At 33.3% G+C, this 13,249-nt stretch overlaps 1 protein-coding gene across 2 annotated transcripts in view; it reads left to right on the top strand.

Moving 5' to 3' along the window:
• CRPPA (CDP-L-ribitol pyrophosphorylase A) overlaps nucleotides 1-13,249 on the top strand; it is a gene marked incomplete at its 5' end in the record, with an annotated part of 300,046 nt that overhangs the window by 278,391 nt on the left and 8,406 nt on the right. Inside the window, one exon of one of the 2 annotated variants that reach the window (XM_082846265.1) lies at nucleotides 5,407-5,505. The exons of the other annotated variant lie outside the window; for it this stretch is intronic. Coding sequence (XP_082702391.1) covers nucleotides 5,407-5,427 — 21 coding nt within the window. The 3' untranslated portion in view covers nucleotides 5,428-5,505. Of the gene's footprint in view, nucleotides 1-5,406; nucleotides 5,506-13,249 lie in introns of those variants that run through there. 2 annotated transcript variants of the gene reach the window in all.

A 13,249-nucleotide genomic window follows, 5' to 3' on the forward strand; every position in this document is an offset into this window, starting at 1 on the left:
TCATGCATCTTATAGTGACAAATTGTGTTGATTTCGATTGGTTAACTTAGTTTATATAACTTTAAAAAATTTCTATGGCTATCATACTCTGTTATAAATGTAACATATTTGGCTTTTTCTTAATTCTGTTCATTACCAAATCCTACTAAGGTGGTATGTTATTTAGGTCTAGTTTTTCCTTGTGCCTTACAAATTGGAACCTGGTATGGATTCTTCTTTTACTGTCTACTTTTTTCTTTCCATCACTAAAAACTCCCTTGTTTTATGTTCTAGCCAAAATCTGGCTTTCTTGCCAAGTTATTCCTTTGGCTTTATTTGTCTTTTGGTTTCTCTTTACATAAAAAACCTTTTTTTTCCCCCCCCCCGATTATCACCTATGTGAAAGTCACATATTAGCTCTAACCCAGATTCAGACTTCTCATTTAAACACACTTTTGATTCCCCTAACCACAGATTTGCTTTCTTAAAGTTCTGTATATCAGTTGAGAAAATAAAAGGAAATGCCATTCTTAGTCACTGGTATTTTTCAGGGGAGGTTGAGATGAATTTTTACAAACATAATATTTCTCTGTTATTTTCCCATATAACATCTAAGAGTAGCAAAACAGATTTAGTTGTAGTTGAAGAATAGGGTATTCTCAAAAATTGCGTAAATTTATTATTTCTGTAACGAAAACTCAACCAAAACTAACATACTTGATTGTTTTATCAGTCAATAAAAATAAATCCAAATTCAGACAATTAATAATATTAGCTATAGGGCTTCCCTGGTGGCACAGTGGTTGAGAGTCTGCCTGCCGATGCAGGGGACACGGGTTCATGCCCCGGTCTGGGAAGATCCCACATGCCGCGGAGCGGCTGGGCCCGTGAGCCATGGCTGCTGGGCCTGCGCGTCCAGAGCCCGTGCTCTGCAACGGGAGAGGCCACAACAGTGAGAGGCCCGCGTACCACAAAAAAAAAAAAAAAAAAAAAAAATTAGCTATAAAACTACTGGATGAAGAATATTTAACATTATAGTAGTTTTTTGTGATTTATTCTTTTTGAACATCCTACACATGTAGAGTCAACTTATTTTCAGTTGCAATTACTAATTTTTATTGTTGATTAGTTTATTTTAATTTGGAAATATCAGTGCTTTACCTGACAGTTTTCAAGAGTTAATTATGACCACTTTATGGATTTTCATCTTTATTATTGTGATTGTTTAATTTTATTACATTTCATAATCAGTTATTGCCAGTGTTTTGAGAGCTATCAAATTTTATAGAGTGGAAATTTTAAAATATTAAATTTTATAATTGGTTATTGCTATTATGTAGGAAAACTCACATTATTTTATGGATTGATCTTGTACTTGGCTACTTGCTAAACACTATTAGTGGTTCTTTTATATTTTCAAATGATTACCTTTTATATTTAAAAGGTAAGATGGATTATGTCTTACTTTCCAATATTTAACCATCTTATTTATGTTCTTGTCTTGTTACATTGGCTAAGAAACCCAATGCAATGATACATTATAGTAGTGATGCCATTTATCCTTCTGCTTTCTGTAACTTTAAGGGAAGTTCTTAACATAATGAAACAGTGTTCGTTCCACTTCTTTTTATCCCTTTTTGTATTCTTACTCAGGGATAGTTGTTGAATAGTACTGAATGCTTTTTGGCCTCTAATTAAAAATTCCTGTTGTGTTTTTTCTTTAATTTCATAATGTGTTAAATCAAAATAGATTCATATATGGTGAAAGCAAACTTGAAAACCTAGTATAAACTTTTTTCCACAATGTATTATGATGAGAGAACATTGCATCCATATTACCACAACTTTTAGTGAACACAGCATTGTGTCCACATTATTATTACTATGTAAATGTCATTTACTTCTGATAGCTTGTTTTCCTTATAGAGGACCCCTTTTCTTTTTGGAATTTCCTGCCAACCTAAAGCATGGTTATTTCTCTGGACCAGGTGCCCACATGATCTGCTTTAGGCTCTGAATAACTATCTTTATTGCCAGTTCTTTAATGCAGGTGGGGAGTGAGGGGATGGGCCATCCCGTTGACTCCTTAGAATATAGCTAATGAATACTTGCCCTGAAGATTGGCCCAAGATCTTTTTCTGCTCCTGGAATTTGTTCATCCTCAGCTTAAGTCAATCCAGAATTGTCTTTCACAGAGTCCTAACTTGTATGTGTTTTGGTCTATGGTTTTTGTTTCCGGTCTGATTCCATCTTTTTCTGTTTCTCAGAAATTCTCCAAAATTTCTAGTCATATCATAGCATTCTTCTTTATTTTCCAGTATCATCATATATGCATTTATGTGTGCATGTGTGTATTTCCAGAGTGCATTTAATTCCACCATCATTACCAATACACATTTGCAGAGTTTTAAAATGAGGGGAGCATGTGTCATCAGGCTACCATCTGATCCAGCCTCTCAATGATTTATTAAAATGAGAAATCCTTATAAAAATAGTCTTGTTCTTTAAGTCAACATCCATTAGACAACCTACTTCACAAAATTAAAAAATCAGTTGATGTCTTAATTAAAGTTGTACTTAGAATTTATAACTACTTGCGGAGGGGGGCTGGGGAAGATGGTCCAAAGAGTCCACAATGTTAATTCTCATTACTCATAATTCCATTTTTGAAAGCTCGTCCATTCCTGGCTGTTTTCTTTCTCACATTATCTTCAAATTTGTGGTGATTACTCTTTCGCTGATTCATGAGTTTATTTTTAATGAGCTTCTGAATTATTCTGTTGGGTTACATGAAACAAATCAGTTATTTTCAGATGAAATGTACATTACATAGATGGCCGAGAGTAAATGGTGAAGACTATGCTTGGTACTGTTTTATTACTGGCAAAAAAAAAAAAAAAATTAATAGTTACTATATTTAAAGTAACAAAAACTCTGTTCTATATTTATTTACACTTCTAAAAGATCATGTTTTAGTTTTAGTTTGGAACTAAATGGAACTCCTCTTTCTTTTGTGGCTTCCTTTCCTTGTTCCACAATGAGCACTTTGTTATACAGCAGAAACTAACACAACATTGTAAAGCAATTATACTCCAATAAAGATGTTAAAAATAAAGTTGCTAAAAAAAAAAGATTTATTTTAAATGCCATTTCAGGTATTCATTTTCTGAGTGGCTCTTAAAAAGAGATGATTAGCAGTTTAAAATCAGGATGTTTCTTATTTAAGTCAAATTTATTCACAATTTTTGCTTTGTTTTTATTTATTTAATAAAAATGTTATTTTGTCAGTTTTTTGGTGCTTGAGTAAACCTTTACATATTTTGTCCCTCAATTTGTCAAGTTGTTTTTCTAAAATATAGAGGGTTGTAAGTGAAGTAGTTAAAACCCCTCAAAATCGATATTCCTTTTAAATCCCCAATCCATGGATATTCATAGTTTAATGTGGCATGGTGACTTCTTCCCATGTCTCTTAAGCACCATACAGCTTGGCATACAATCCATATTTTAGAGTTCATCATTATCATCACATGATATCCATTGGGTGGCCTAGCATGTTGGGCAATCCTCTGCTAAGACCTATAAAACAGTTATTTCTAAAATATATTCTTGGCCTCTTGTGGTTGATGTGAACGTGGATGTTGCTGGACACAGCTCTAAGTTACTGAGGATTCTGAGTCTTGTTTCTCAACAAACAAGTAGGTCCTCATGAGTCTAACATAGTTTGCCTTTGGACTTATCTGAAATTTGAGTCCCTTACGGCTCATACATTCAGTATTCCTCTTCTATAACTTAAACTGGTTTTTTGCTGTTTTATATACCCTAGGAATTAGCAACATATCACATGGCAGGAAATGACTACTAATTAATTTTATAGAAGGGCAGACGCATAAATCCTGAGAAGCTTAGTGTCATTTCTTAGAGAGTTTAAATGTTAAGTATATTAAAATATAGTATTAATCAATCATATTTACAATCTTCCCATAACTCCCTTTTTTTGGATTAATAAGCCTATTATAAGCAAACAGACTAATGTTATGAGATATTAAAAACTCCACACTATCTTGTGTTCTCTGAAAACTGTGCCTAGTTAGGGGGAAGAGGGAAATTAGGAGTTTGGGATTAACATATACACACTACTGTATATAAAATAGATAAACAACAAGGACCTACTGTGTACACAGTGGAACTATACTCAATACCTTGTAATAACCTATAATGGAAAAGAATCTGAAAAGGAATATATATATATGTATGACTAATCACTTTGCTGTATACCTGAAACTAACACAACATTGTAAATTCACTATACATCAGTTTTTTTAATGGTTAAAAAATGTTTTTAAATAGGAAATAAAAAATAAAATGTGCCTAGTCAAAACCAAGGAATTGTTTACTCTTTGATTAAACATTTGTATTTTGTTTCCCTCACAAAACATCCACTTTATTCCTTCTAAACAGCACATAACTAGTTGAAAGCAAAAAGATAACATGCTATAAACGGATGTACAAGAAATTTTTACCTCAGAAGGAACATAATGATTGTAAATCACGATGTCCCTTCAGTGTTGATTATTGAGACCATGAAGAACAAAACCCAAGGTTTCTTCCATAATAATTAGAAAAACCTCCCCAAGCTTTCATTCCCTGAAATTCACAATGCTTATTTTTATAAACGAGACATACAATATCCAGAAGAATGTCACTGTAAGCTACAGTCTTCTTAGGTAAATCTCTGTGTGTGCTTTTATTTTTGTTTTGTTTTTGTCCTGCAGTGACGTGAACTTATTTCCAAGTAAAATGCTTGAATCCAAACAAAAAAAATCTGAGCAGGCTAGATTTTTTAGTGTAAGTTTTCCTTTCATTTATCAAGTCACAGAAATAAATAGTTCATTCTGTGAGAGGATTATATTTCCTATAAGAATGATGTACATAATTACTTATAAGAACTTCCTATCATTGAACTTGAGTTTACTTTTAAATGTCTTTTAATATATTCCTATAAAGATTATCAATCATTTTTGCTTATATGATTTAGTGTTCACCATATAGCAGTGTCTCTTGCTGTTTTCATTGGACATGTATATAATCCAGACAGACATTTTCTTTCTTGTAATTATTACTCCTCTCTGCTAGTATTTTAATTATTTATAGCCATCAGGCATTTATTTGTCTTTTAAAGGCCTTCCAATCCCAATCAGAATGAATAAACAATTAAAAGGAAGAAAGATTTTGTAGGTTTTCTTTTCCTTTTGATCGTGTGTGTTCTATATAACACTTAAATTATTCTTTATGAAATTAGTATATCCAGGAAGCTGGAGAATTATGCCTTAGGCTGGGTGAATGGAAAACATGTTAGTGCTTCCTTTGTAAGGTTTCCAGAGTGCCACAGGAGATTTCTAATGTGCTGCTTATTTGTGTTCTCCCCAGATCTTTTTCAGTGTATTATAATGCTGGAGAAATAATTAAAATGTTGCCTACCCTTTTCTATGTTCTACACCTCACTGAAAACATGTCAGCACAGAAAGCAAACGTTCATCATGTCTCAATATAAAACAGATCCTGCCAGGGATCATGCCAAACCCAACCAACCATGACGGTCAAATCAATGTATGTTTTGGTTTAAACTTTAATTTTTGCCTTTGCTTTAGCAATTTGACTCTGGTATATGTTGTTCCCTATGGCTTATCATTTTATGGCATGATAGTTACTGAAATTGACAAGGCTTCCTGCTTACCTTTGCAATGTATATGTGTGACAACATAAACTATAAGAGAAAGTGACATTTGACTCAATAAATATTTGTGTTATGTCCCCTACATCTGTTTTACAGAACTCCTTTTTTATTCCTCCATCAATATTCACTGAAAAATGCTGGCTTCTACCTTTTGTCTGGACGTCACAAATTCCGGAATCAGTGTTTCAATTTCCAAGTTAGACTTTTTATTGTTATTGACCCGAGAGATTTAATTCTCTCATCAGTTTATATTCACATCATAAAACATAAGTTAATTTGGTTGTTTTTATTTATTTACTTATTTTGCTGTTTTGGGGGCTGGGCATGCATACCATGCTGTGTGTTACACCACACGTCCAACTTATTGCTGCTGAGTCATTAAAAAACTGCAGGAGGGATTATATTTTTAAGTTGATATTAAACTGAGCAAAAAAATTAATGGGTCTAAACTTTAGTCATTCAGAAGCATGTTTTCTTGGATAAGATTATCCCTAAAGTTGTTAAGTGCTTGGACTCTCTATATTCTGATCCTGATTTCAAGTCTGTATTTTTCAGTCATTATCTGTGTGACTTTGGACAAGTTACTCAAGCTGCCTTGGTTTTAAATTTCTAGTTAATGGAATTTACCTCATAGGATGTGTGATATTTTCTTTGCTTTTTTTTCCCCCTAGTGGTTTTGTAAGGTGATATCCTGTTTCATACTACTACTGATTGTTTTTTGTGTTTTATATGCATATCTACTTTTTCTCTTGCTTGTTAACTTAAAATCATTGATGATTTAATATATATTGGCTTGACTGTGTAAAATAAGAAATTCAGTATGACTTTCAGCCCTCTTCATATTCCAACATTTTGTGATATAGTTTACATATTTTTAAAAAATCCTTGTCTTTGAAGAATAATTATTAATTATTAAAGCATTGCTTTGCTTTATAATCCATTAAAATAATTATCCTTCTCTCTGTATAACTGAGTGATTTTTTTTCTATAACAGTCTGTAAATATTGATGGACAAATAGGTATCATTTTCTTCTTTATGACCCTTTTATCTCAGGTTCTGTAAATATCACACTCCTGATTTCTTCCTACAAAGTATGTCTGCTCCTTCTCAGACTCTTTGCCAGCTTCTTTACGTCTCTTAGATGCCTAAATGCCGCAGATTCTTAGAGCACTGTCCTGTGTGATCCCCCAGAATTCTCACCCACTCATATGGTTTTAAATACCCTTCATTTGAAAATGACTATTTTCTGTGTTCTATACTCATAACTGCCTATTTCATATTTTGTCTTGGATGTCTCGCTCAAATCTCAGATTTATCCAAAATGGAGTTTGTAATTTCCCCCAATATCCAAAAGTGCTTCTGGTAAAGGAAACTTTTTATAACTTTTGTAGTGACCCTCTATCTGTAATACTGCTTTTTGTCTTAAAGTCTGTACTTTTATAGTGAATATACTGAATACAGTGAACCGAGCTTTCTTTGGGTTAGTGCCTCTCTGATCTACCCTTCTCAGTCACTTGACTCTCAGCCTTTTGTGTCCTTGTATTTTATGTGTAGCTATTATAAAGGCCATGTAGCTGTGTTTAGTTTTTAATCCAACACGACAATCTTTGTGTTTTTACCCATGGGCTTAGTTAGTCATTTACATTTATTCAAATTAAAAAAAGTATTTGGAGTGGTTACTCTCACATTATTTTTTGCTTTCTGTGTGTTCTACTTTTCTCATGTTTTTTCTTAACTGTTTAATTAAGATTTTGGTTTTCATTAGTTTTTTTCTCTGTTATTCATCTTGAAATTTTTGAAACAATTTCAGGCTTACAAAATATTTCAAAAATAGTACGTTACCTTTTTTCCTTAAGACACTTCTTGTTTTAGATTTGTATACTCATTTTAAAGCTACTTCTTTATATTCCATGCCTTCCTGACTTATTAGATTGTCTTTCTGAAATTATCTTTCTTCCACCTGAGGTACATCCCTTAGTGCCAGAGTATTTTTAGGAATAAAATTTTACGTTTGGTTTATCTGAGGGAGCCCATCTTCTGTTTTCATTTTTGATAAATAATGTTTGTGGGTAGGAGGTATAAGCATTTTAGGTTGATAGGTTTTTTTTGGAGGGAGTTAGGGTTTTTTTTGTTTTTGTTTTTGTTTTTTTTTGGCTTTTTTTCTTAGCAGTTTGCAGATATGCCAGTGTGTTCTTGCCACCATTATTGCTGTGAGAAAAAGTGTTGTCAAGGTAACTGTTGGTCCTCTGTTGGTTTGTTCTCTCTAGTTGCTTTAGGATCATGTCTTTATGTTTAGTGTTCCATGGTTTCCCTGAAATTTGTCTACTTGTTGAGTTTCCTTTTTATCCACTTCAGAATTCATTGGGTTTACTTTATGAATGAATTCCTGTGTGCTATAAATTCTGGACTTTTTTAAGCAATATTATTTTTCCCCATTGTCTCTATCCTCCCTTTCTGTGATTCTGATTAAATATATATTAAACATTCTTATCATGTCTGCCAAATCTCTTAACCTCTTTATATTTCCCATATCTTGTCTTCTCTAATATGAATTCTGAGTGATTTCTTCAATTCAGTTTCAGTAATTTTCTTTTCAGCTGTGTCTAATCTGTTGTTTGATCCATCCTTTGAGGCTTTTTTTGGTTTAAATTTGTAATGTTTTTTATTTGTAAAAGTTGTATTTCTTATTTTTCAAGTCTGTTCTTGTTTAAGAGACTGCTCATTTCTGTGGATCCATGTTTGTTTATTTAGATTTTTTTTACATAGGTTCAAATTATTTTGTGCCTAGAAATTCTAATGCTGGTTTCATTTTGATACTAAACTGGTTTGTTGTTTTCTTCATAACTTGTTATTGTGAATGCATATATGTGTTTATGTGTTTGTCTGACTTGCCCACCTATGTATTCCATTAAGGGAAAAAAACATCTCTCTATTCATATCTTAATATATAACTTACATCCTGGTATCAGGTAAGTTCCTGAAATACAGTCATTGAAAGGAGTCTTGTTCTTATTTTTTTTCCTCATTTATTTCGTTATTGAATAAGTTAACTTTTTTTTTTTTTAAAAAAGAAAGACTCTGCTAATGGGTATGCTTTCAGAGCCCTTGCATATCCCACAATGTCTGCTTTTTTGTCCTTCTTACAGTCAGCCAGGATTCCTAGGTAACAATCTTTTCCTTAGATCCCATTTTCTTGGGGTATTTAATATTTCAGAGAAGTTACACATCAGCCATTCTTAACTATTGAAAATAATCTGTATTGCCTGATGGAGCCTGTTGAATTTTTATCTTTAAATTTGAAAGTATCATCAGAATATGGCTTGTTTTGGGGGGGGTTCTTTCACTAAGTTTGCAAGGGTCTAAATGATACCTGTGTCTCTGCAGACACTGGTCTTTCTTCAACTCGGAATTTTCTTCTACTTATTTATAATGACTTCTGTATTATCTGTGTTTTCTCCCCAAGTTTCCCTTATACAGTTTGGTTCTTTAATTAATGTCTTGACTCTCTTCTTATTATTTTAAGTCTTTTATTCTTCTGAGTTCTAGAGATTTTCAAGTCTGTCTTCCATTTATCTAAGTCAAATTTATATAGAATAGGTAGGTTGTATACCACTTCCAATGAGATATTTAATTAAAATACATTTACTTAATATCTATATGAATCTCTAGAGACATAAAATTATTCCTACTTTGTTCCCACTTCTATGTTCAAAGTATCTTCTTGAATCTTGTTTTCACTTAGCAACATCATTTCAGAGAAATATAGTTAATTCTAATGATTCCAGAAGGTTCTTTCCACCTAGAAAATTGTTTCACATATCTGCTGATTTTTATCTACCTTCTTATTAGGAAGAAACCCTGTAGGTAATCTTCTACCATGTGTCCTTCTCCATGAAAAAGAACTCTGCTCTTCATTGTGGGAGGGAGCTTTGTCAGGCTAATTTTCTGCTAGTTAAGACACTTAAAAATTGGCACCATTCTGGTCAGGATAGAACTCCTCTTGTAAGTTGCAATTGAAAGTCTTCTTCTTGGAAGGAGATAGACGTTTTAATACAACGGTAAATATTTTTCTGTGGAAATGTGAGATGAAAGCTTTGGATACTATTTACCGATCTAACCAATATTTAAGAGTCTAATGGTCATTAACCAGACATCTTTTTCTTTTTTAACTGCTCAAAACTATTTCAATAGTAATTCCCCCCTTTCCACACACACACATGCTGCTACCAAGAAGTTATGTTTGAATTTGGCCTACTTTAGTTATCTTTCCTTGATTTAAGTTTGTAAGTTTATGGGAAAAATTCAACCAATCTTTATGCTCTAAGAGAAATTATCAGTACATTTTTCTACTAACGCCTGGGCCATCCACTCAAGAAGATACTCTTCTGAATAATCTTTCTGTCCACCCTATCTTTTCTCACCCATTGTGGAAACAGGAGTCATTGCCTACCAACACCTGGTATACAGATTTTCTGCTTATGCAACCACCTCAAATAAGAGAATGCCTGCCTCATTGTCTGCCTTTATCCTTCTGACTTGGGTATATTAGTGTAAATTTATCAGTGTCCCTACACTTATCTCTGAGACCAGGCTTTCTTTCATAGGAGAGGAATCATGTAGCACAAATTTCTAGTTTTTCACACCTTTTCAGTTTCCAAGTATAGATACAAGTTTTTCTCTTATTTTTGTTTTTAGGGAGTTATTTCTATAGTGATATATCCTTTATCTAAAAACATCGATGCTTCAAAGCTGTCTTAATAGTTATATATAAAGCCAGATCTTTATAGAAGTAACTAGCAGATTAATCTGGTTAGTTTACTGAGCACCTACTATAGGTATAGTACTTTATTTGATTTTAGAATTTAATTTGGGAGAGTTGCCTTTTACTGTCTACAATTTAGCTAAGAAAATAGGATCTATACGTATGCAAACCTAGCAAGACGGTAAGAGATTGTGAGGCAAACTCTGATAATGCAAATTACTCATGTGTACTAAAGTAAATGATTTCATAAGAGGAAGTCATCACAGCCAGGTATTTGAAAATTGACGTGAATTAGAAAGACAATTATTGGGAAACCATTTTACTGGAGAAGAGAAAACAGTGATTATATCAGTATGGCCACAGAAGTGGATTCTGTATAGTAAAGGAGTGGAAACTGGCCAGAAGGATTGATTAGGTTGACTGTGCATAGTCCTGAATGCTAAGATGAAGTTTGTGCTGCAAGTAATGTGGGTTTGACACAGTGAAAATGGTTGTTCTAGTGAGAGTAGAACAGTAGCCATGGGCAGAGAGAAGTAGCCAGTTAAGACATCCTTGAGGAATCTAGGTACAGGATGGTAAGGATGTAGACTGAGAGTGGTCAGAGTATAGCTGGTGAGGGATGTCACAGTAGAAAACTAACAGGACTTGGTAACTGTTGGATAAGTTGTATAGGATCAAAACATTTTTGCTAATTAAAAGAAACATTGTGTATGAGACAGATTTTTCAACTTTATTAAGTGGGAGAATTGATATTATGAATGATGTAAGAAAATAAAGTATGACAGTGTGACAAGTCCCAGATCTAGAAATAACTGACACGATAATGACATGCGCGTTCTCAAGCCAGATGTCTGGTGCTTTTGGCTGCCCAAGTTTTACCCCACTGCACTCTGGCTCTGAGAGCTGCATAGTTTGGGTCTTTCCTAATCTTTAGTCTCTGTTCTTATGCAGCAGAGTGACAGTGCTGCCCCCTCAGGGTTTCTTGACCAATTCTTTCTTCTTAATTATCTTGTTTCACAAATATTTACTGAGAACCTTCAGTACGTGCAAGACCTTGTGCTAGGCATGGAGAATAAAGGAGACGAAAAGTGCTGTGTGGTACTTCCGTTAGTAAGTAAAGTCAAGTGTATTTTAACTAGCATTTTGTTGTCGAGGTTTTCAGGAGACATTTGTTTCGCTCAAATGATCAAGAGGTAAATACTTTTCATTTGGAGAGGACTCTTGTTTTTCGCAAACTATTAGTAAGTGACTGCTTTTTTCCTGCAGTTTTGGAAATTTACAAATAACGAACTTTTTTTTTCATCTCCACTAGGGGACAGTGTGTTACCATTAGATTTTTTTTTTGCTTCCATATCAGCAAAATGTATACAGAAAGGAAATTTAGCCTCTAATTATTTTGATACGATATTAATTACCTTACAAATGTAACAAGACTTAAAATGTTTCTAAAGTATACAGCTTAGGATTTTTGTATATTGCATGTGTTATGGATAGATAGGTATATGGCCATATATAGATACAGGTTTTATTTGTTTAGAGTGATTGAAATTTTGTGGCATTTAGATAATTTTTGCATGAGTCCACCAAAACAAGGATGGGTGGCAGAAAGATATTAATACCAAAATATAAGGAAATTGAATTTCAGGACAGTTTTGTAATTCATGGAACTTGAATTAGGCTTTCTGTATGGAATTTGCTGAGACAATGTAATGTTTACCCTTCCAAAAGATCTGTGTAGTCTCTTGAGACATCTAAAGCCTAAATAATACATTTATACGTATATTTTAAATTTATAGATTTTCTTTTAAGAGAGTACATTGTATTCTTTAGGAATGATGTGTATGGAAGATGAAAATCTCAAAAGATTTCCGTTTAGGTTGTCTATAAAGATTTGGAGAACAGTGATGTCATAGCTTTTCCTGCCATTCTTTGAGACAAGATCCTACAAACTCCACATAAATTTGATTCTAACAGCATACCATAAATTTGTTTATACCTCTTTAGTTCAAGTACTGATATCTGTGTAGTACAATGATAGGGTTTAATGTTTTGAAATATACCTTTTAAAAAGTTCTTCAAGTTTTGCCAAAACTGGGTTTTTGCCAAAAGTTGTCTTTTGAGAAAACTGAAAGCGACAGTGGATCCGTAAGGAATTCTGAGGATATGACATTACAAAAAATTGACCACTTGTACACTTGCAAGGTGCTACTTCTTCGTCATTTACTTCTGAAACTGCAGGCGTTACTTGTTCAAATTGTGAGGTTGATGGTGGGGAGCAGGGAAAAAAGCTGCTATGAATAATGGAGGTGCCATTTCATTCCCAATCTTCTGTCAAAGTAAAGAAATCCATTTTCCCTGATTTCCAAAGAGCTTGCCAAAGGCTTAGAGGTCCCATGAGAATTTTTGCATCGAGACTTCACTACTCTATGGAAGATGATAGATAGAACCACGGGAAAGAAACCTACCATCAACCAAAAAAAAACATAATAATAATTATATATATACATATATATATATATATATCATACAAAAAACCTAAAGTACAGGATTCCATTGACAAGACTTAATTACTCTAGAGTGATTTTAAAATTATGTTTTTAAAAGATAATGGTAATAGAACTTTTGTGCATCTTTTTTTTTTTTTTTTTAAATAAACTTATTTATTTATTTATTGGCTGTGTTGGGTCTTCCTTGCTGCGCGGGAGCCACTCTTCTTTGCCGTGCACGGGCTTCTCATTGCGGTGGCTTCTCCTGTTGCATAGCACGGGCTCTA

The sequence above is a fragment of the Leucopleurus acutus genome (genome assembly GCF_964270905.1).
Source record: "Leucopleurus acutus genome assembly, chromosome: 9".
Lineage (NCBI taxonomy): Eukaryota > Metazoa > Chordata > Mammalia > Artiodactyla > Delphinidae > Leucopleurus > Leucopleurus acutus.